General features: G+C 35.4%; 2 protein-coding genes and 1 pseudogene across 3 annotated transcripts in view; 2 read left to right on the forward strand and 1 right to left on the reverse strand.

The window, feature by feature from the left end:
- Positions 1-19,937, forward strand: part of PIGB (phosphatidylinositol glycan anchor biosynthesis class B) — a 37,147-nt gene extending 17,210 nt beyond the window's left edge. The window contains exons 6-12 of the mRNA XM_029951746.1: positions 2,053-2,193; positions 9,096-9,147; positions 10,078-10,289; positions 10,876-10,940; positions 16,864-17,077; positions 18,688-18,868; positions 19,378-19,937. Of these exons, the coding sequence (XP_029807606.1) occupies positions 2,053-2,193; positions 9,096-9,147; positions 10,078-10,289; positions 10,876-10,940; positions 16,864-17,077; positions 18,688-18,868; positions 19,378-19,515 (1,003 nt within the window). The 3' untranslated portion in view covers positions 19,516-19,937. The remainder of the gene's footprint in view (positions 1-2,052; positions 2,194-9,095; positions 9,148-10,077; positions 10,290-10,875; positions 10,941-16,863; positions 17,078-18,687; positions 18,869-19,377) is intronic.
- On the forward strand, positions 2,840-2,932 carry LOC115303129 (annotated as a pseudogene).
- The window catches only part of CCPG1 (cell cycle progression 1), a 43,299-nt gene continuing 42,668 nt past the window's right edge, over positions 19,331-19,961 (reverse strand). Inside the window, exons 11-12 of one of the 2 annotated variants that reach the window (XR_003913273.1) lie at positions 19,730-19,856; positions 19,331-19,475 (exon numbers count right to left, since the gene is read on the reverse strand). Coding sequence is in view for 1 of the 2 variants with exons in the window: in XM_029951743.1 (XP_029807603.1) it covers positions 19,840-19,856 (17 nt within the window). In the remaining variant the exon portion in view is untranslated. Of the gene's footprint in view, positions 19,857-19,961 lie in introns of both variants that reach the window. The other variant, XM_029951743.1, reaches the window with a different exon arrangement.

Below are 19,961 nucleotides of genomic sequence, written 5' to 3' on the forward strand. Positions count from 1 at the left end.
ATGCTTGCTCACTCGCTCGCTCGCTCTCTCTCTCTCTCTCTCTCTCTCTCTCTCTCTCTCTCTCAAAAATAGAACATTAAAAAAAATTAGATCTATTAAAAAAAAAAAGAATGGAAGGTCATGTAGCACAGATGACCACTTCATGAGCATTTTTTCCTAGATAAGCATGACAGGTACTATTCCTGGCCTTAGAACATATGACATTTTGCAAACTCCTTTAAAAATACACTTATTATGGGGGCGCCTGGGTGGCTCAGTTGGTTAAGCATCCAACTTTGACTCAGGTCACCATCTCACAGATGAGGAGTTTGAGCCCCGCCTTGGCCTCCTCACTGACAGTGCAGACCCTGCTTGGCATTCTCTCTCCACCCCTCTCTGTCTCTCAAAATAAATTAACTTAAAAAAATTTTAATAAAGTGCAATTACTATAAATGAAAGATTTAAGGATGGTGTGAGAATACCTAAGCATTGATTTCTCTAAAATGATAAAACATCTCTCATTAGAATTTAGTGAGAATCTATATAAAGTACATAGCACAGGGCCTTTTACAAAGTAAGTGCTCAGTAAATGTTGCTGATGACAATGATGTTAATTAAAAAGGAATATTTGGGGGCAATATAAAGGAAGGGAAGGGGGAAGAGGGAGGGGGGAGGGAGGAAGGAAGGAAGGAAAACAGCAACTATGAAAATATTCCAGACAAGTGACAGAACTTGATGTTATGTGATGGGAATGGGAAGGAAACAAAGTGGATGTGTGGGTGAGATGCTGGCATTTGAGGGCCTCTAAAATTTTAAGACTGAAAAACTGAGTGAAACTATAAAATATTAGACACTCAACAGTTTTCAGAGAAGGTTTGGGGCTTATTTCAGACACTCTGATTTTGAGTGCCAGTAGAGATCTGTGTAGAAATACTCAGGAAAAAAGTTAAGAAATACAAGTGAAAGTCTGGAGTGAGGTTAGGATTACAAGTATACATCTGGGGATGCCGTTGGCAGTTTCATTATAGCAGAGGTTGCATCAGGCTTTATGCAAAACAAACCAATCTATGAAAATGTTTTATTTCACCTGCACAGTGGTTTTTCTTTTGTTTTTTTGAAGAAACTACTTGACAACATTTTAAAATTGGGAGATCTTACATAAAATCTGGATTTCTGGTTTCTTTTGAAAAAATGAGAGGCCCAGCAACATTTTGGGCCAGGATTCCTTCATGTATCAGAGCCTCCACACAGTCTGCATCATTCATTTTTATTACTTGTGTGGTTTCTGTAAGAATTTGAATTTGAAATCCCTGCTTTTACACCCTCATCATCAGAAATCTCTCTATAGCTACTTATTAGTTAATAGATATATAAGGGTACCATGAAGTTGTTTTGTTTCCCTGCTTTAAATTTTAAGCAGGGCTAAGTCTATTTCCATGCAATAATGTATCTGTAGCCCTCACGATGAAATGATTAGTCTCCTGTAGGTAGGTTTTGAAAGAAGTCCTAATAATAAAAATCCACATTTCTATCCATGCTCTTAGAGGTTTGTACAGTAGGGTTTTTATCAATTACATATATGTATCTTTCATTCGGATAAATTAGCAGCTTACTTTCAAAACAAAATCATATGTACTCAGAAGCCCATCATTGCCTAAATAATCCTAATGTTTTCTTACATGTATTTATTATTTTTTTTTTTTTTCAGAGAATGGTTTTGTATGACTTTGTCTTCTTAAGAGAGACTTGATCATGTTTCCATCAGGAAAGCAACTGGCAGAGTGCAGAGCTAAAAGTCAGTATACATTTCAGCAAACAAGGCCAATATTAAGACATAGAATAACTTCTTAATTCAAAAGATTAGTTAGGATATCAGAGCTAGAAAAGCCCTTAGATATTACCTCTTTTAATGAATAAGAAAAATTAAGAGTCAGGAAGTATAAGTAACTTACGCAAGTTAACATTTATACCAAAAGGAAAATGCTCTTATTTTTAAAAAACATGTTATATTATAGCATAAATTGTAGATCACTTCTAAACTTGTTTCCTACAACGTATTTTCCTTGCTTATAGTGTCAAGTACTCATCCCTGGTGGCACTTGCCTTCATAATTCGTCCCACAGCAGTCATTCCATGGATACCTTTGGTCTTCAGACATTTCTGGCAAGAACAGAAAAAGCTTGATCTTATTCTGTATCAATTTTTACCTATAGGGTAAGTATGGCTACAATCCATCTATTAATTTTAATAACCTATAAATTATAGATTATGAACAAGATTTTCATTTGTAGTCAATTATTATATCTTCTAATGTCAATGAGAACTGTCAGACTAAGGAAACAATATTTCCAAATTTATATTCTAATATTTATGATTATGGTTAACTGTAATTATTTTAATTTGCTTCAGTGGAAATCTTTGCAATTTTTCTAATTTAGAACTTTTTACACTTCATCTCCTAAATGTTTCTAAAATACTTGCTTCTTTTATATTTTATAATGTGTATTTACATGTTACCTCATGATTTTCACAATTCTTGGATCAAGACAATGTAGGTATTTTTAGTTTGTAGTAAACAGGCGAAATTAAAAACAAGTTATCTACAGTCATTGGGTTGGTAGCTGTGATAGAACTGGTACTGAAACCCATGTCTCTGGTGCCCAATTCACTAGCATATATACTAAAGTTGGGGGCCACCTCGTGACTCAGTCGGTTAAGCATCCGACTTTGGCTCAGCTCATATCTCACGGTCAGGCTCTGTGCTGACAGCTCAGAGGCTGCAGCCTGCTTCAGATTCTGTGTGTCTGTCTCTCTCTGCCCCTCCCCCATTTGCAATCTCTCTCTCTCTCTCAAAAATAAACATTTAAAAAATGTTATACTAAAATTGGAACAATACAAAGAAGATTAGCATGGCCCCTGTGCAAAAACAAAACAACCCGTGTCTTCTAATTCTGAGCTCCTAGAATCACACATAGCCCACGTATCTAGTAGAGTTTCCTAAACAGTTATTTATTGAAAGGGCTGAATGCCTTCTGTCTCTTAGAACAGTAATCTTTTTAATATAGTAGTATTCACTCTGTGTGAGTATTTTTGTGAGGAAGTTAAAAAGGGCTAATGAAGTCATCTGGAAGCTAAGTTGCCACTGCTGCCACTTCTCAGATTAACATTAATTCAGCAAATATTTGTTTAATCCTAGTATATGCCAGGTACTGTCCCAGGTGCCAGAGATATAGCAACTTAACAAAGTCCCTGCCTTCATGAAGTTTGTTTTCTGGTGAGAGAAGACAATTAAAAACATGAGTAATATCTATTTGTCAAGTGATAATACATGCTATAGGGAAAAATAACAAGAGCTAAGGATAGAATGCTGGTGTAGGACAGAAGCATTGTTATTTTTTATAGGGTAACTGAGAAAGATCACCATGATAAGGTGACATTGGAGCCAAAACCTAAAGGAATTGAGATAATGAGGTAAGAATACTACAGGCAAAGAGACCAGCAAATGCAAAGACCTTGACATAACAGTGTTTTTTGGCATTTTTGAGGAACAGCAATGAGTCTGAGCTAAAGGAGAGTGAGTTGGGGAGAATAGGGTAATGAGGTCAGAGAGATAGCAGAGGCTAAGATCATGTAGGCTTTTACACAGGGAGATGAAAAGTCTTTTTCTCTTTCATCAGCAATATAATGTATAGTTTATTCGTTCAACAAGTACTGATGCGTTGTGTCAAGCATTTGAGGATTCAGAAGTGTGGAAGATGGTGGGAGAAGAAATACAACAGTACTTCTTGACCAGCAATATAAAGTGTTCTAAGTAGTTATATAACAAAATGTTATAGGAAAACAGGTAATAAAAAGCCTAATTCTGCCTGCAGGGGAAACACTATACAGGGAAACGTTTATAAAGTAGGGGATGTTTTAAATAACATCAAAAATGAACACAAGTTTGCTAGTCCTGGGCAATCAGCCTGCTTCAAGCTGGAAAGGCCTGAAGGAGCCTATTCATATAAATCAAATGCTGGTCTTGTTTATTTTGAAGGTAAATATAGGAAAGAATAAATGAGATAATGTATGTGAAAATACTTTGAAATTGAACAGTGCATGACAAATATAATTCACAGTCCTAATTAGTCTTACCCGCTCAAGTGTTGTACATAGAGTTGGTCCTAGCCAACAGCCTTTTATGTATTAATCACCCTTTATTTTTTTTTAATGTTTTTTAAAAATTTATTTTGAGAGAGGAGAGGGGGAGAATCCCAAGCAGGTTCCATTCTGTCAGCACAGAGCCTGATACGGGGCTCAAACTTACAAACTAGGAGATCATGACCTAAGCCAAAATCAAGAGTCAGACGCTAAGCCGACCGAGCCACCCAGGCGCCTCACGCATCCTTTAAAAATAACAGTTGCAGGGTGGCTGGCTGGCTCAGTTAGCAGAGCTTGAAACTTGATCTCAGGGTCATGAGTTCAAGCCCCACATTGGGGGTAGAGTTTACTTTAAAAAGAAACACAAAATTCATCTAATCTAAACACCCCCACTTTATAGATGAGGCAGTGGAGGTTCAAGAAAGAAAGTAATACCTGCAAGCTCTTTCGCCTGATCAGGGTCAGAACTGGGACTAGAACCCAAAACCTCTAGCACCTAGGGCTATTTCTTTTGAAAAAAGAAAAAAAAAAAAAACTACTGCATATCCAGACAGGCATAGTATCTCTAAATATGGGGAAAAATCTTGCTTTAGTCTTAGAAAAATTTCAAATATGTATGGACCTACTTCTTTTTGCCTTTTACATGACTTTGAGAATTTGAGACATCATTTTGTCATTCATTCTGCAAAATCAAACATACTTCAGTTTTCTTTCAGCTGCCACATTCTCTCACCAAAACTTAGCAAGACAAAACAGTGTATGGGACATCATTATAGATCATACAGGCATTAAGGAGATAAGAGGAGGATATTATGAACAACTTTTTGCTAATAAATTTGACAAGTTAGATGAAATAGACAAATTCCTGGAAAAATACAACTTACCAAAACTGGAAAAAGATGAAATAGTAAATATGAATAGTACTATATATAATGAAGTGAATTAGTAGTTCAGAATTTAAAACAAACACCAGGCTCGATGGCTTCACTGGTGAATACTACCATATATTGTAAGGGAGAAGAAGCATCCATCCACATCAACTATTCCACAGAATATAAAAAAAAATTTTTTTTCCCAACTCCTTTAATGAAGATACCATACCCTTGATCCCAAAATCTGACAAGGAACCTCACAATAAAAGTCAATTATAAATCAGTATCTCTCATGACTATGAATGCAAAAATCTAAATGAACCTTACCAAGTTGAATCTAGCAATATATTAAAAGGAGAATACATGATAACCACGATTGGTTTTAGTCCAGGAGTGTGAAGGAGGCTTAGCTTAGTACTGAAAAACAATCAGTATGAGCGTCATGACATTAACAGAATAAAAGAGAAAATTCATCTGACTACCTTAATAGGCACAGGAAAGCCATATGATAAAATTAAAAGCTTATTCATGATGGGAACAACCATCAGAAAATGTGTAATAGAAGGAGACTTCATTAACGTGAAAAACATTTCTATCAAATGCTCTAGCAAAACCACACTAAGTGTCGAAACACTGAAATCCCTTTTTCCAGAGACTGGAGGCTCATTATTTGCATTGCTGTGTAACAGCATCCGTCCCAGCCGGTGCAGTGAGGCAAGAACAGCAAACAGCTGGAGAGGAAGAAATAAAACTGTGCGGCGCGGCTGTGTGTAGGAGACCCAGAAGAGCCTAGCGATACCAAGCAGGGGTAGTGAGTAAATTCAGCGTGCCCGTTGTGTCCAAGGTCAATATGTAAATGCTGATTGCATTTGGACACTAAAACTAGTGGGTAGAAGTTTGAGGAATAACAGGATACTTTATATAGTCTGAATGTATCTCTTCATAAAATATGTATTAATTATAAAAGATAATTTTGTAGTAGACCAACTTGACAGATACTTCCTTAATCAAGCCACCAAAGTTAAGAGGCACAAGGCTGGCTCAATCGGCAGAGCATACAATTCTTGATCACAGGGTTGTGAGTTCAAGCCCTACATTGGGCACACAGATTACTTAAAAATAAAATCCTTAAAAAAATTTATTTTTTGTAAGTGATCAAAGTTAAAATTGCCAGTAATTGGAGAGATCAGTATCATGAAACTCCTGCTTAGAAGCAGAGAAAACACCTTGACACTTCTGTGGTATCACTGCCAGAATGCATAGCCTGAATCTAATCATGAGAAAACATCAGGAAAACCCAAATTGATGTACATTTTAGAAAATAACTGACCTTTCTTCTTCAAAGATGCCAATCATGAATGATAAGGAAAGATTAAGGAAATATTCTAGACTAAAGGAGGCTAAAGAGACACAAGTGAAAACAGCAAATAATCAGGGTTTTCTTTTTCTTTGTATAAAGGACACTGTTGGGCCAAGTAAAAGAATCTGAAAAAAGTGTAAATTAGATAGCCATAAAAATTTAATTTCCTGGTTCTGATTATTTGTGGTTTATGTAAGAGAATTTTCTTATTTTTAGGAAATACCCACTAAAAGTATAGGGATAAAGGTGAATGATGTCTGCAACTTAAACAGTTCAGAAAAAAATGCATTACTTAAAGAAAGAGAAAGAAAAAGATAAAGCAAATAGGGCAAAATGTTAACATTTGGGGAATCTAAGTGAAGTATATATGGCAATTCTTTATAGTATTCTTGCAACTTTCCTCAGTGAGAAATTATGTCAAAATAAAAAAAGGAAAACAACTATCATTTACAGTGGCGTCAAAAAACATCAGAAGTCAATGAGTAAAGTAGTGAAAGGTGTACAAGAACTCTACACAGGAAGCTATAAAACTTTGGGAGAAACTAATGAAGACCTAAATAAATGGAAGAGTATATATGTTATGTTTATGGATGGAAGATTCAATATTTTAAAGATACCAGTTCTCCCCAAATTCTGATCTACAGAGCGCAATTCCAACTAAAGCCCTATATGGGATGTGTATGTATATGAATTGATAAAGCTGATTTTAAATTTTTCAGCGGAATGCAAAATACCAATATTAGCTAAAAGAATCATAGAAAAGAAATGTTGGAAGACTTATGCTAATAAATATTAAGACTTATTACAAAGTTACAGTAATTAAGACAACTTAGAATTAGTGCAAGGTAAGATAGACTGGTGGAACACGACAGTCCAGCAACAGAGCCAGACATACAGTCACTCATTTATGATAACAGTGATAAGGCAGTACAGTAGAGAAGGGATAATCTTTTTCAATAAATATTTAATTAACTGGATATCCATTTAGGAAAAAATTAATTTTGATTCCTACTTGCCATAAACAAACAAATAAATATCCAGGGGAATTAGAGATCTCAATGTAAAGGTAAAAGAGTGGCACTGCTTCAAGATATGATAGAATATCTTCGTTACCTTGAGGCAGGCAAAGATTTCCTAAATAGAATGTTAGGTATTAACTATAAAGGAAAGGATAAATACATTTGAATACATTAAGATTCAAGACTTTTGTTCATCAGATTCACCACTGAGAGTGAAAAAGCAAGCCACAGACCAGGAAAAATTTGCAATACAAAAAACACCAACAGAACTTGTAAAAATCTGTGAGATAACAATTGAAAATTGATTAAAAGACCTGAACAAGTACGTTGAAAGATATCTAAGTGGCCAAGAAGTATAAAATACTCACCTCATTAGTCATCAAGGAAATGTAAATTAAAACCATCAGGACATGCTAGTCTACACAAATGGCCTAAAGAGATACAGAGCCCTTACATATTCCTGTAAAATTGATATAGCCACTTTGAAAAACTGTTAAGATTTATTGAGGCTGGGGCCCAGTAACTTCAATCCTAAGTATATACTCACCATATATATATATATATATATATATATATATATATATATACATGTGTATGGGAAATAAAAGGTGTATAAAAGAACATTTATAGCACTGTTCATAATAGTTAAAAAAGGGAAGCATAGTGTTCATCAACAGAATACACTGGTACATTAATTCAGTGAGATACTATATAGTATTATAAATGAATGAACTACTGCAATATACAAAAAACGTGGCTTAATCTCACAAAAATAATGATTTAAGGAAACTGGACATGCATACATATAGTGAGATTTCATTTTTGTAAAACTCAATAAAAGGCAAAGCATCTACACTATCAGAAGTCAGGATAGTGGTCACCTTTGGAAGGAGAGTGGAGATTGGCTGGCTGGAAAGATGAAGCAGCCTTTTGAAGTGCTGCTAATGCTCTGTATCCTGTAATCTGTATGACAGACACTGTTACTATAGTGATGATTCGTAAAGGCTCATTCTCGTAGTGTACTTTTCTGTGTGTGTGTTTATGGTAGGCAGGCTCTGAGATTGCCCCCATTTATCCCATCCCCTTGATATTCATGCACTTGTGGAATCCCCCTTCCCTTGTGCATGTACTGGATGACTCAATTCTGACAAGCAGAAACGTGGTGGAAGGGATGACATGTCTAACACTGGGTTATAAAAGGGCTGTGGCATCCAGGTTGGGTGCCCACTTACTCTGTCTTGGCTAGCTCACCCTGAGGTGCTGATCCCCGTGTCAGGAGGTAGTCTTATGACAAAGGTCACGTGTGGGAGCCATGTGAGTGAGCACGGAAGATTTTCCCACTAGCACCAGTGAAGCTTTCAGATGAAACTCTAGCCCCAGTGGACATTTTGACAGTTCACGAGAGACTTTGACCCAGAGACACCAGCTAAGCTCCACTTGGATTCTTGACCTATAATACTGTGAGAAAATAAATGTTCATAGTTTTAAGTTGCCAGGTTTGTTATATAGCAATAGATAATAGTGTTTATTACCTTTAGAAACTTTCCTTAAATACAGCTTCTATCAGAAAATCTTGCAACATGTGTAAATCCATATTCAGTTGGCAAAATTGTAAAACAGCATTTTTAAAGTGACTTTTGATGCCAAGCATTTGCAAAGCCATATGCCAATATTAGACTTTCAGTAAGTTCAGAATATTAATCACTCTTCTGTTTTGTTTTTCAGGTTTGTCACTTTAAGTTTGTCTCTGATAATTGATCGTATTTTTTTTGGTCAAGTAAGTAAAAAGATATTAAACTAATTTAATCTAACCATTTATTACACTAAAAACTCAACCTGACTTCTTAATCTGTGAGTATTTAGGAACACAGGCAAATCACTTTTAATGGGATTCAGTTTGCTGTGGTTTCTATAAAACGTAATTTTGTATTCCTAGTTGAAGTTAAAAGGAGTCCATTTTATGACATTTTTGTCAAGTTTGTCCAATTTAGTCAGGTTTGTTAACAAAAAATGTTATTTTTAAAATTATTTTTATTGACCCCAAGTTTATCAGAATTCCAAATTAATCCAAATACTCTCTATTCAAGCATTTTGTTTAACATTTTAACGTGATGACTGTTGGTAATGGCCTTTGGTTGTTTTTAAGTTCTCTGATTTTAAAGTCACTAAAGGGCTCTGGAATCAGACTGCCAGTTTGAAAGCTAGTGCCCTCACTATTAGCTATGTGACCTTGGATAAGTTAATGTAAAGGCTTTCTTACTTACAACAGTGCCTGCCAGAAATGACCACTTACTGTTACCTGCTATTGTTGATGTTATCAGCTTTGTGCTAGAATTCAAATGGCAATGTTTTCAAAGCTTTATCTTAGTAATGTGTGATATCATAAGGACTAAAGTTTTTAATATCAGTAACACACATAAATAAAAACTATTTTTGAGGCTCTTCTTTATCTATTATTGCATGTAACACATTATCAAAATACATATCAATGTTTAATCATGCTCTCTTGAATTGCAAACCTAGCTTACAAATCAACACATTAAAACTTAGAATTTTAAAAATGAATAAAGAATGATTTCCTGTGGTCATTAATCAAAATTCTTAATATAAAGTATCATCTGGCCAAGATTCTGCCAAATCTTCTAACACCAAAGATTCATACTTGGCACTAACACATTTCTATTTCTTTTCCCATCAACTATGCCAGTGGACCCTGGTTCAATATAATTTTCTGAAATTTAACGTGCTGCAGAATATGGGAACATTTTATGGTTCTAATCCATGGCATTGGTACTTCAGTCAAGGATTTCCAGCTGTCTTGGGTACTCACTTACCGTTCTTTATTCATGGCTGCTTTCTAGCCCCAAAGAGGTACCGAATACTTTTGGTAACTGTGCTGTGGACACTGCTACTTTATAGGTAAGATTTTATTCAAATAATTATTTTTTAATGCTACCAAGAAATTAAATTCAATTCTTCAAAAAACTAAACTGTTTATCTTCTGGAGGTGTATTAACTCTTAAGATTTGTGATATTATCCAGCAGACAGAAAAGATAATTAATGATGCTGATGCTCAGAATGAATACTTCTATGTTCAGTTCACCTGACAAGGATTACAATCAATTTTTAAGAAGTTGAAAACATTCACTTTTAAAAACCAAAACTAGCAAAATTTTAAGGACTGAAGGACTAGAGAAATTAAATTTTTCAATGAAAATGTATCTTTATTCCAAAAGATTTGAGTAATAGGACTTAGGTGGATTGGTAATAGAAATCTTTTTAGAATGTAACTGTACTTTAGAATATTATATTGATATCAAACATTAGGATTACTTTTAAAACATCTCTTATAACTAAACGAGACTGTTCCTGAAGCATGAAATTGTCTCAGTATTTAAAAAAACAGATGTTAATTATATTCCATTTTAAATATATTTATTTCTCAAACTGTCATGTAATATGAGAAAATAATATTTTCTCTTAATATCTTTTTTTTTATTATAGCATATTGAGCCACAAAGAATTCAGGTTTATCTATCCGGTTTTACCATTTTGTATGGTGTTCTGTGGTAAGTATTTTTAATACAGAAAAAGTTATTTATATAAAAATAGTTAAGATAACAAATTTTCCATAAACACTAAAATAGTTTTCAACTAAGCTAAATGAGAAATGCTTAATTACAAATTATACTATGGCAGTATTCCTTTTCCAGCCTACTTTTTCCTGTGTCCTATAATGTGAAATAAAAACAGGATTTAATATAATATCCAAATCCTTTTGGTGGTAGTGTTTCTGGCTGTTAGAAATCTTTCCCTATAAAGTAATGGAATATGTCTATTTAGCATTTTAAGTTTATGATTAGACTATAAAATTCTTCATTCCACAAATGAAAAATATATAGCTGTTGAAATTACTTTTTAATGCTTCTTTGTACACATCTCCCCTTTAAGACTCACTCTAATGCATATGCAATTTTTAAAGTGATCCGTACCTCTGATTTTATTTTTGACCTTTTCTCCATTTTTCTACTAGGTCTTTGCAGCAATGTTTGTTTTTTGTTGTTGTTGTTTTGTTTTTTTTTTTACATATGACTTCTACAAAGTCTATTCCTCAGCTCTGGAAAATGTGAATTTTTACATTGATTGGTTTTGAAAATTTGTAAATTGAAACTACTGTGAGTTTATTTCAGAATAAATGACTATTGGCTCCCTTCAAATATTAATTACTAAAGAAAAAAAATCACTGAACTAGGGAAGGAAGAAATAAGTAATCAACTGAGACTGGAGGCTGGGAAAACTAGGTAGTCAGTGGTATCAAACTTTTAACTTAAAAAAAAAAAACCACAGCAAACAACTGAGTTAAGCAGCCACCTTTGATCTAGCATACATCATCTCTACAGATCTCAGATGTATGTACCTTTTTCAGTTAAGATACACACACAACATCTCAATATTTGCTAGATCTGAAGTACTGAAACCGAAGGTCATTTGTCTTTATAATGTTACTTCATATACAAATGCAGGCACGAAAATATAGGCATCGAACAGAACAGCTATTTGGAAGTCTTAAGAATAGTGGGCCCATTCACCAGAGCAAATCTGTTTAAGATCACTATTCAGATTTAAGTTTTGCTTTACAACGATATGAGTTGGAGTTAAAGTTATAATTAAATAGTTTGGTTTTTGCCCAGGTATATTGCCATACTAGAGGACAAATATTTGTGTGTACACTGTTGTGTTGTTTGGTTAATTTAGGAATTTGGTTTCATTCCTTGTGTATAATTTGAGTTTTTCCAGCATTCCACATCTGTGCCCTCTGTTTTTACAAATTGTTTTAGGGAAAGACTGAGTTGTCTGAATCCTCATTCCCAGTCCAAAAGAATGAACTGTTTCAGTGGCAGGTTCCTGGTGACATTTCCAGTCCCAAAGATTGAGATAAAATGCAGATGAGGGTTGAAGAGATCCCCTTCTAATGAACGAGAATCAGCCTTTGGGCCACCCTGTGCCCTACAAATTCTAATTCCTAGGAGACTTGTATTCCCACTACGAGTCATTAGTGAGCTCAGTAGACATTAATCTTTGGATGCTCAGGAACAGTATCAGCCAGCAGTTCTCTTTGGAGTTGTTTAAAATGATCCAGTTTATGTTCTATTATAGCTCAAACTCAGTTTTTATTCTTTTGTGACCTATTTTAACCCGAGTTTTATATAAACACAACTCTATCAGCAACTGCTATGTAACAGCCACCTTTTAGTGGCTTAAAACTTTATTTTTTTTTTATGTTTATTTTTGAGAGCGAGAGAGACAGAGTACAAGTGGGAGAGAGGCAGTGAGAGGGGGACAGAATCTGAAGCAGGTTCCAGGCTGTCAGCACAGGGCCTGATGTGGGCTTGAACTCACCAACCGTGAGATCATGACCCAAGCTGAAGTCATATGCTTAAACAGCTGAGCCACCCAGGTGCCCCAAAACTTCATTTATGTCTATAGTTGGCACACTGTCCATTTCACCACATTCTTTTGGTCACAGCAAGTCACAAAGCCAGGCCAGTATTTGAGAGATGACAGATGAACTTCAGACTCAGACAGGGACTGGACACATGAAGTGGAAAAACCGCAGCCATTTTTTCAATCTCCAATAACTTCTCTTGCCTAGTTTGAATTTCCCTCAGTCCTATCCAAAATAGGACCTAACTGTAAAAAGTATCTTCTATATTTGGTTCTTATCCTTAGTGATCTATAGAACCTTACCTGTGAAAGAAAGGTGCCACTGGTCTAGTAACATTGAAATTTTTAGTTGAACCTCTGTCATTTGTGTTGATGAGGTTTCTAACACCTGCTACTAATTCTAGCTTGGATTTCTGCTTAATTTGTTTCTACCACAGTGGCCAATGCAAACTTGCTTGTCTCTGATTAGGCCACTTTGTTCCTCCATATGCTAATCTTTTTGTCAAAACTGAACATGCATGTTGTTTCAAAAGCCACTCCATAAGTTTGTTTTAAAAAACAATGGTTCCCTGCCGGCCTTCCCAATTCCCCTTCTCAGAAGCACTTTTACTTTTAGATGGTGATACTCATCTCTTTAAATAAAATGCTAATAATGCCTTAAACATTTTTGTTTTGGGCATTATTTAGGACTTCTCACTATAAAGATGAAAGTAGCTTTATTTCCTTAGCAAAGCAGCAAAATAAAATTCTTCCTGGTATCATTCTCTGTGCCCAGTATTCTTACTGTCCTTATTCTTAATAAAGTCTCCCTTAAAATAAAAAAATAAATAGAAGTCTCTCTTCCCCAGGCTGATTCTCCTGTGTTACATCACAGAATTAAACAACTCTTTTTCTCATGTAAACACTGAATTTAGGTTAACCTAACAGCCTTCCTAGAGTATTTCAAAATGAGAAAGTTCAACACAGAGAAACATCTCTGGTTGGCAGAACTTGGCGGAGATCTTTTTCTTGGACTTTTAGATTGGGTTTTCTATGACATCTTGCCAAAACCAGGATGCACCCTTGCTACCCCTGTGTTTGATGGGATCATTAATATACAGCCCTTGACTCTCTCCTCTCCATTACAATGAACCTTACCCTGTTAAGAAGGAACTCATCAGTCATTGCTTAAGAATACAGATTGTAACACTAAGTATCGAAAACTTAAAGAGTAATTGTGTATATCAAAATAAATCATGTGATGATCAGAAGATATGGCAGAGTAAAGAAGGAACCAGCTCATGCAGGGCCTTCTTATATATTCAAATTTTTAGATTTTATTCTGGAGAGTACTCAACTGGGACATAATGGATTTAAAACTTTTAACAATAGTCTGATGACAGTGATTGCCTAAGAACCCAGTGTGTTTATTATAAAAATATACTCATGGTACAAAAAGAAAAAACCCTATAGTGTTATCCTCTGAATAATCTAGCCCCATTTCCCAGAGATAATTATCACTTTCTTATAAATTCTCACTAAAACTTCCTATATACCCTCTTTTATGTGTCTTTCTGTTGACATAGATAACAGAAGCAAATTAAATATTCTGGATGTTATTTAGCACTGAGTTAGAGCTACTATGGTAGCATACCCTTATTCATGGCTTGCTTTCCACAATTTCAGTTACCTGCAGTCAACTGTGGTCCAGCAGTACATGATCCCCTTCTGACAGCATTTCTTCCAGCATTTCACCCCAAATGCCATGTTTACAACATTCACCACCATGTACTCCAGTTTTGTATCAGTCACCCATACCACTGTCTCCTTAATGCCAGTTTCTGAAAAACTTTCAAGGAATATTTAGTGAATGAACAAACTATTAATGAGTGAACTACTTCACAGATGCCCAAGTTATACTTATTTGAATATTCCTGAGGGCAAGTTGTCTTCTGAAATGCCTTGCCAGCACAGGCTTTACTGTAGCTTTTTGTAATTTGAGGTCACAAGGGATAGTTTTTGCCTTTTTTTTTTTTAATATTTTTTATTTATTTTTGAGAGACAGAAAGAGAGAGAAAGCATGTGAGCAGGGAAGGGGCAGAGAGAGAGGGAGACACAGAATCTGAAGCAGGCTCCAGGCTCTGAGCTGTCAGCACAGAGCCTCACGTGGGGCTCAAACCCACGAACCGTGAGATCATGACCTGAGCCGAAGCCGGATGCTCAACCGACTGAGCCACCCAGGCGCCCCAGTTTTTGCCTTTCTAAGTATTGCTATTAAGTTTGCTGCTGTTCTGTGACTGAAATTATTACAGATAATAAAATTTCTGGACTCCTATTTCAGTTCTAATAAAGCTAGTTCTAGCTCTCACACTTTTAGTAAGTTCCTCCATTTACCATTGCAAACATAAATTTAGACTTAAGTTTCAAATGTTGGTTTAGTTTCCTTGATCTTCCTATATTTTATCACACTATTCTGTAGAATCTGATAAATCAGAGCTAGTTCAAGTAGTACTAGGTGAGAGGGACATGTGGTACTCCCACCAATGAACAGAATGAACTACAGGTAATGTTATCTAAAACATTTCCTAAAGGAACAAAATTGGGTATCTCGAGATTTCTTGCACAAATTCAGCTATCAAGTAAGTGGCAGGTATCAAACCTCTTGGAATTAAAGTTATTTTCATTGATGAAATTATTTCATTAAGCCATATTCTCTATTATACTGTTTATATGCAGTTATTATAATCTTCAAAGCAATGAATACAGATAAAAGTAAAGCTGTTAATGCCCCATACCTAATTAACATTTAAGTGTGCAATGAAAGGTATCTTCTGTTTTTCCTAAACTGAATGTTAATAATTTTCTTAATCCTGCAACAATGGCAGCTTTAAAGAATGAGTGTCTTCAGTTAGTGTCATGTACTAGATGTGATTCACGTGAACTATAGGCCTTAACTGACTCCTGTTTTTGAAACAACCCCTCCTAGGTCAACTTTATGTTAGTGCCCTTAAATGAGAACAGTTCAAAATTGATTTTATTCACATTCAATTATTTTTAGTGATTGAGCCAAGCTAAAACAGCTGGTAAGTCAATTAGGTGATTATAATGAAAAACAGTGCCTTGGCCACAGTGGGAATTCACACTAAAATTTCAGGCAAGCCACAGACCAGATTCTCGGTGCCCAAATTCCAAAGAGCAATGATCTAATCCCAGGAGAACAATGCCTGTGAAGTGTAAACAAAATGGCAAGAAAGCTTATTCTTTCCCAGTGGAAAGCCCTGTTCTTGTATAGTATTTTCAACAGCTCCTAATGTGCTCATTATCAATGATTATTACGGGGGAGGAGGACTATACGAGGACAGGAGACTTTTACTTTTCATTTATTCTGCTTGGTTTTTTGCCACATGCAAGAATTATTCTACAAATGGAGAAAGTGTTCAGCATCTCCAAATTGCCCAACATTGTAGTCAAAGAAAAGACATAGTTCTTTCAGAAAAAAAATATCCACCCATGCCACCATACATATTGTAACTACTGAAAAATCTCCCAGTGATTTAGTTTTTCTAAGAGGACACTCGGCCATTCTTCATCCAGAATTACTGAGACTTGTACGTATGCAATCCAATGCTAGTGCTTAGGAGATGAAAGAGAAGAGACAGGTAAACTACTATGTACCATGACAAGCACAGGACATACATGTTTCAAATACTTGGAAAAGTTACTGTTATCCCATCTGCAGATGGGGAAACTAATGCTCAGCAAAGTAAAGCAACTTGTGCCAGAGTTAGAATTCAAATCTGGGTCTGTTGGGACTCCCTCGTCATACTTTTTCTATTATCCCTCAATTATTTTTTCTAGAAAAAGGTCAAGACTGAAGGACAATGATAGTGAATGGTTTAGAGAAATTTATATAGATGACCTATTGCTTATTTCTTGTTTGTCTATGACAGCATTACAGTTTGTGCTACTTCCATTAAATATCACAAATGTATCTGCAGTTAACATTTGCTTAGCTATCCTAAAACAAGAATGCCAGTATTATGGTTCAACATGTCTATTTTCACACAGGGTATTCACTAAACCACATCAAAACATGGAAGACACCAGTACTGAGTTTCCTGTTTTTATCAAATATACTCCTCGCCCTCTATACTGGTTTAGTTCATCAACGAGGTACTCTTGATGTCATGACTCATATTCAAGAACTCTGTTACAATAATCCCAATACATCTGCAGCCTCAGTGTTTATAATGATGCCTTGCCACTCTACTCCTTATTATAGGTAATACAAGTTGTTCCAGTATATGCTATTAAGAAAATGAAACTGACTACTTAAATTCCTTTCAGATTCCTGAGTTTAAATCACTACTGACTAAGTGATCTTTCTTCTCATCAGTTCTCTCACCTATAAAAATTAGCTAATTCAATTAGATGATATCCTAATGCTTCAATTAAGCGTTTCTGGGCACTATTAACACTAAAATTGCCTTAACTATGCAGGACATTTTAAATGATCCATTTGGTCCATTATAAGCTGTGTTCATTACCAACTGCCCAATAATGGTACAGGGGTAAACTTAAACAATCTGAAGTTAATATTCCATGTGCACAGTCAACTAAATATCAAGGCTAATATTTTAAGATAATTTAACACTTTTGTAATACTCAACTGAATCATTAATGCCAATCACTGATACACAATCTGGAAAGCTGGGATTGTCTAGCAAAAGCCACCAGTTTGATGTAAGACCTCAAGTATCCTTTTAACTTGAGGCTCACCTACCATACAAAACAGACCAGAGCTGAGAGTGGGACACTCGCTCTCCCTCCTCGCTTTGCCAGCAGTAACACTGCAGACAACAGGAATTCTAGAGGCACCAAGAGGCCTTCCATGCACGGTTGTAGTAGTTGATGTCTTAGACTTTGACTAGTTCACCAAGCTCTTAACATTTTTCAGACTGCACAATGGAGTGCAAAAAAAAAAAAAAAAAAAAAGTCTAATGCCTACTTTGCAGTAGAAGGCTGGCAACTTTTTCTCAGCTGTTTCTATTTTCTCCCTGAAGCAAGACTTTCATCTCCTAAATTATGAAAGTCCATGAAGTGTTAGGTCTTGTGTAAATTTATTTGTATGCATTTCATAGATAACAAAAACCTCTACTGCATATTTATTTTTCCTGAGGCAAAATTATAAACGTGCCTTTTGCACAGTGCAAGTAACTAGCTTAAGTTGTCCTAATTCATCAATCCATCTTTTTCACATGCACTCCAGTCTTTCTAGGCCACAATAAGACCCTTATTTATTTGGATTTTAATTGGTGAGTATAGGTTGCTCTCTTTTACTAAATCTTATTTAAATCAATATAGAACATCAACAAAAAAACCACACAGGAAAAAACTTAAGGATAGGACCCATCCGCTTTCAGAGCAGAAAGGGAAGAAAGCAAGAATCCTTTGTGGTTCATGAAATTTTCTACCTTGCCAATTAATGAGATTTTCTACCTTGCCGATTAAGCCTATGGGAAATTACTCTTATTAACAAGTAACCTACCTGGTCCCAAAGGCCCCTTCCTTTCTGGTAAGAGCATATAATGCAGGAGCATATGGAGACTCCCACAGTACTGAGTTACTATCCCAGCTTGAAATGACGTTTCATGCTTTAGTTTGGACTCGAAGGTAATGCTGCTGCAGCAACAGGCAACATGCTTTAGGAATCATATTGTCCATCTCTGAGAAAACTACATAAAGACTTGCTTCTTCACCTCAACTGGAACCCTGTTAAGATTCAGATTTCACATTTTCTTATGTGAACATGATAGATTTTTAAGAGTACTTCAAAAACTTTTTTTTTTCTTTTTAGTTCTTGTAACTATAATGTTAACTTTCTCTTCACAGCCATGTCCACTACCCACTTCCAATGAGATTTCTCCAATGTCCCCCAGACCTGACTGGAAAAAGTCAGTATCTTGATGAAGCAGATACATTTTATCTAAATCCCTTAAACTGGCTTTATAAAGAGTTTCACAATGATTCAACACTGCCTACTCACTTGATCATCTTCAGCATTTTAGAGGAGGTAAGGAAATATGAAAGGAGGGAAAACTTACTATTTATATTTCACCTCAAATTGAGCACTCAAGTAAACAAACAATATAACTTTTTAAAGATCCCTTCCAACCCCCATATATTTTCTTAAATACTTTATTTATTTTTGAGAGCACACAAGTGGAGGAGAGGCAAACAGAGGGGGACAAAAGATCTGAAGGGGACTCTGCACTGATAGCAGCAAGCTGGATAAGGGGCTCAAACTCACAAACCATGAGATCATGATGCTCAACCAACTGAACCATGCAGGTGCCCCATGAACCCCATATTTTGTAATTGGTCTTTTCCCTGGTCAAAATCCATCCCAGTTCTATAACTATCAAGATATATATGTTACTTAACAAGTTAATTCTTTTATTAAGAAACTACTGTTTATTAAGAAAAAAGTGGTATAGACGCAAATCTGGTCATTCTAAAATTCATGAAACAGTGCTCAGCAAAATGTAGCCTTTATTTACTTAAACATTTATTTACTTTTAGGAAATAAGTGCTTTCCTAATTTCAAACAGCTACGAGAGAACTGCTGTGTTCTTCCACACTCACTTGCCAGAAGGTCGAACTGGAAGTCACATATATGTCTATGAACGGAAATTAAAAAGGAAACTCAACAGAAGCTGAAGTTCTGAAATGTGTTAAGTCTTTTCTAGACTGGGATATTGCTGGGTAGAAACATTCAGATGCTGCATAAATACACTTGTAAATACTGGGTAAGATTCATGAACTAGCAACCACTGAACTGATTTACCAAAACTCACTACTGAGTAAATGTATGAAAAATATCACAAAGTATAAAATCATATATTAATACAAATGCCAGATTTTAAATAAAGACCTTTAGTTTTCCTCATGGTGTAGTTTTATTGTTTCTTCCACAATATTCAGATGTGCAAGAAATTTCACAATAGAACAAGTCAGCAAGCTCATAAGAAGGCGGCAAATTCTTCACAACTCAACGGGCTCTTGAACCCACAAAAAGACAAGAAGCAAGTGTAAGATTATAAAGTGTTAAAGATGAAATCCCATCAGAAGGTACTTTTTTCAAGCTCTACTGCAAATTTAACACA

This window comes from Suricata suricatta, chromosome 9, assembly GCF_006229205.1.
Source record: "Suricata suricatta isolate VVHF042 chromosome 9, meerkat_22Aug2017_6uvM2_HiC, whole genome shotgun sequence".
NCBI classification, from domain to species: Eukaryota; Metazoa; Chordata; class Mammalia; order Carnivora; family Herpestidae; genus Suricata; species Suricata suricatta.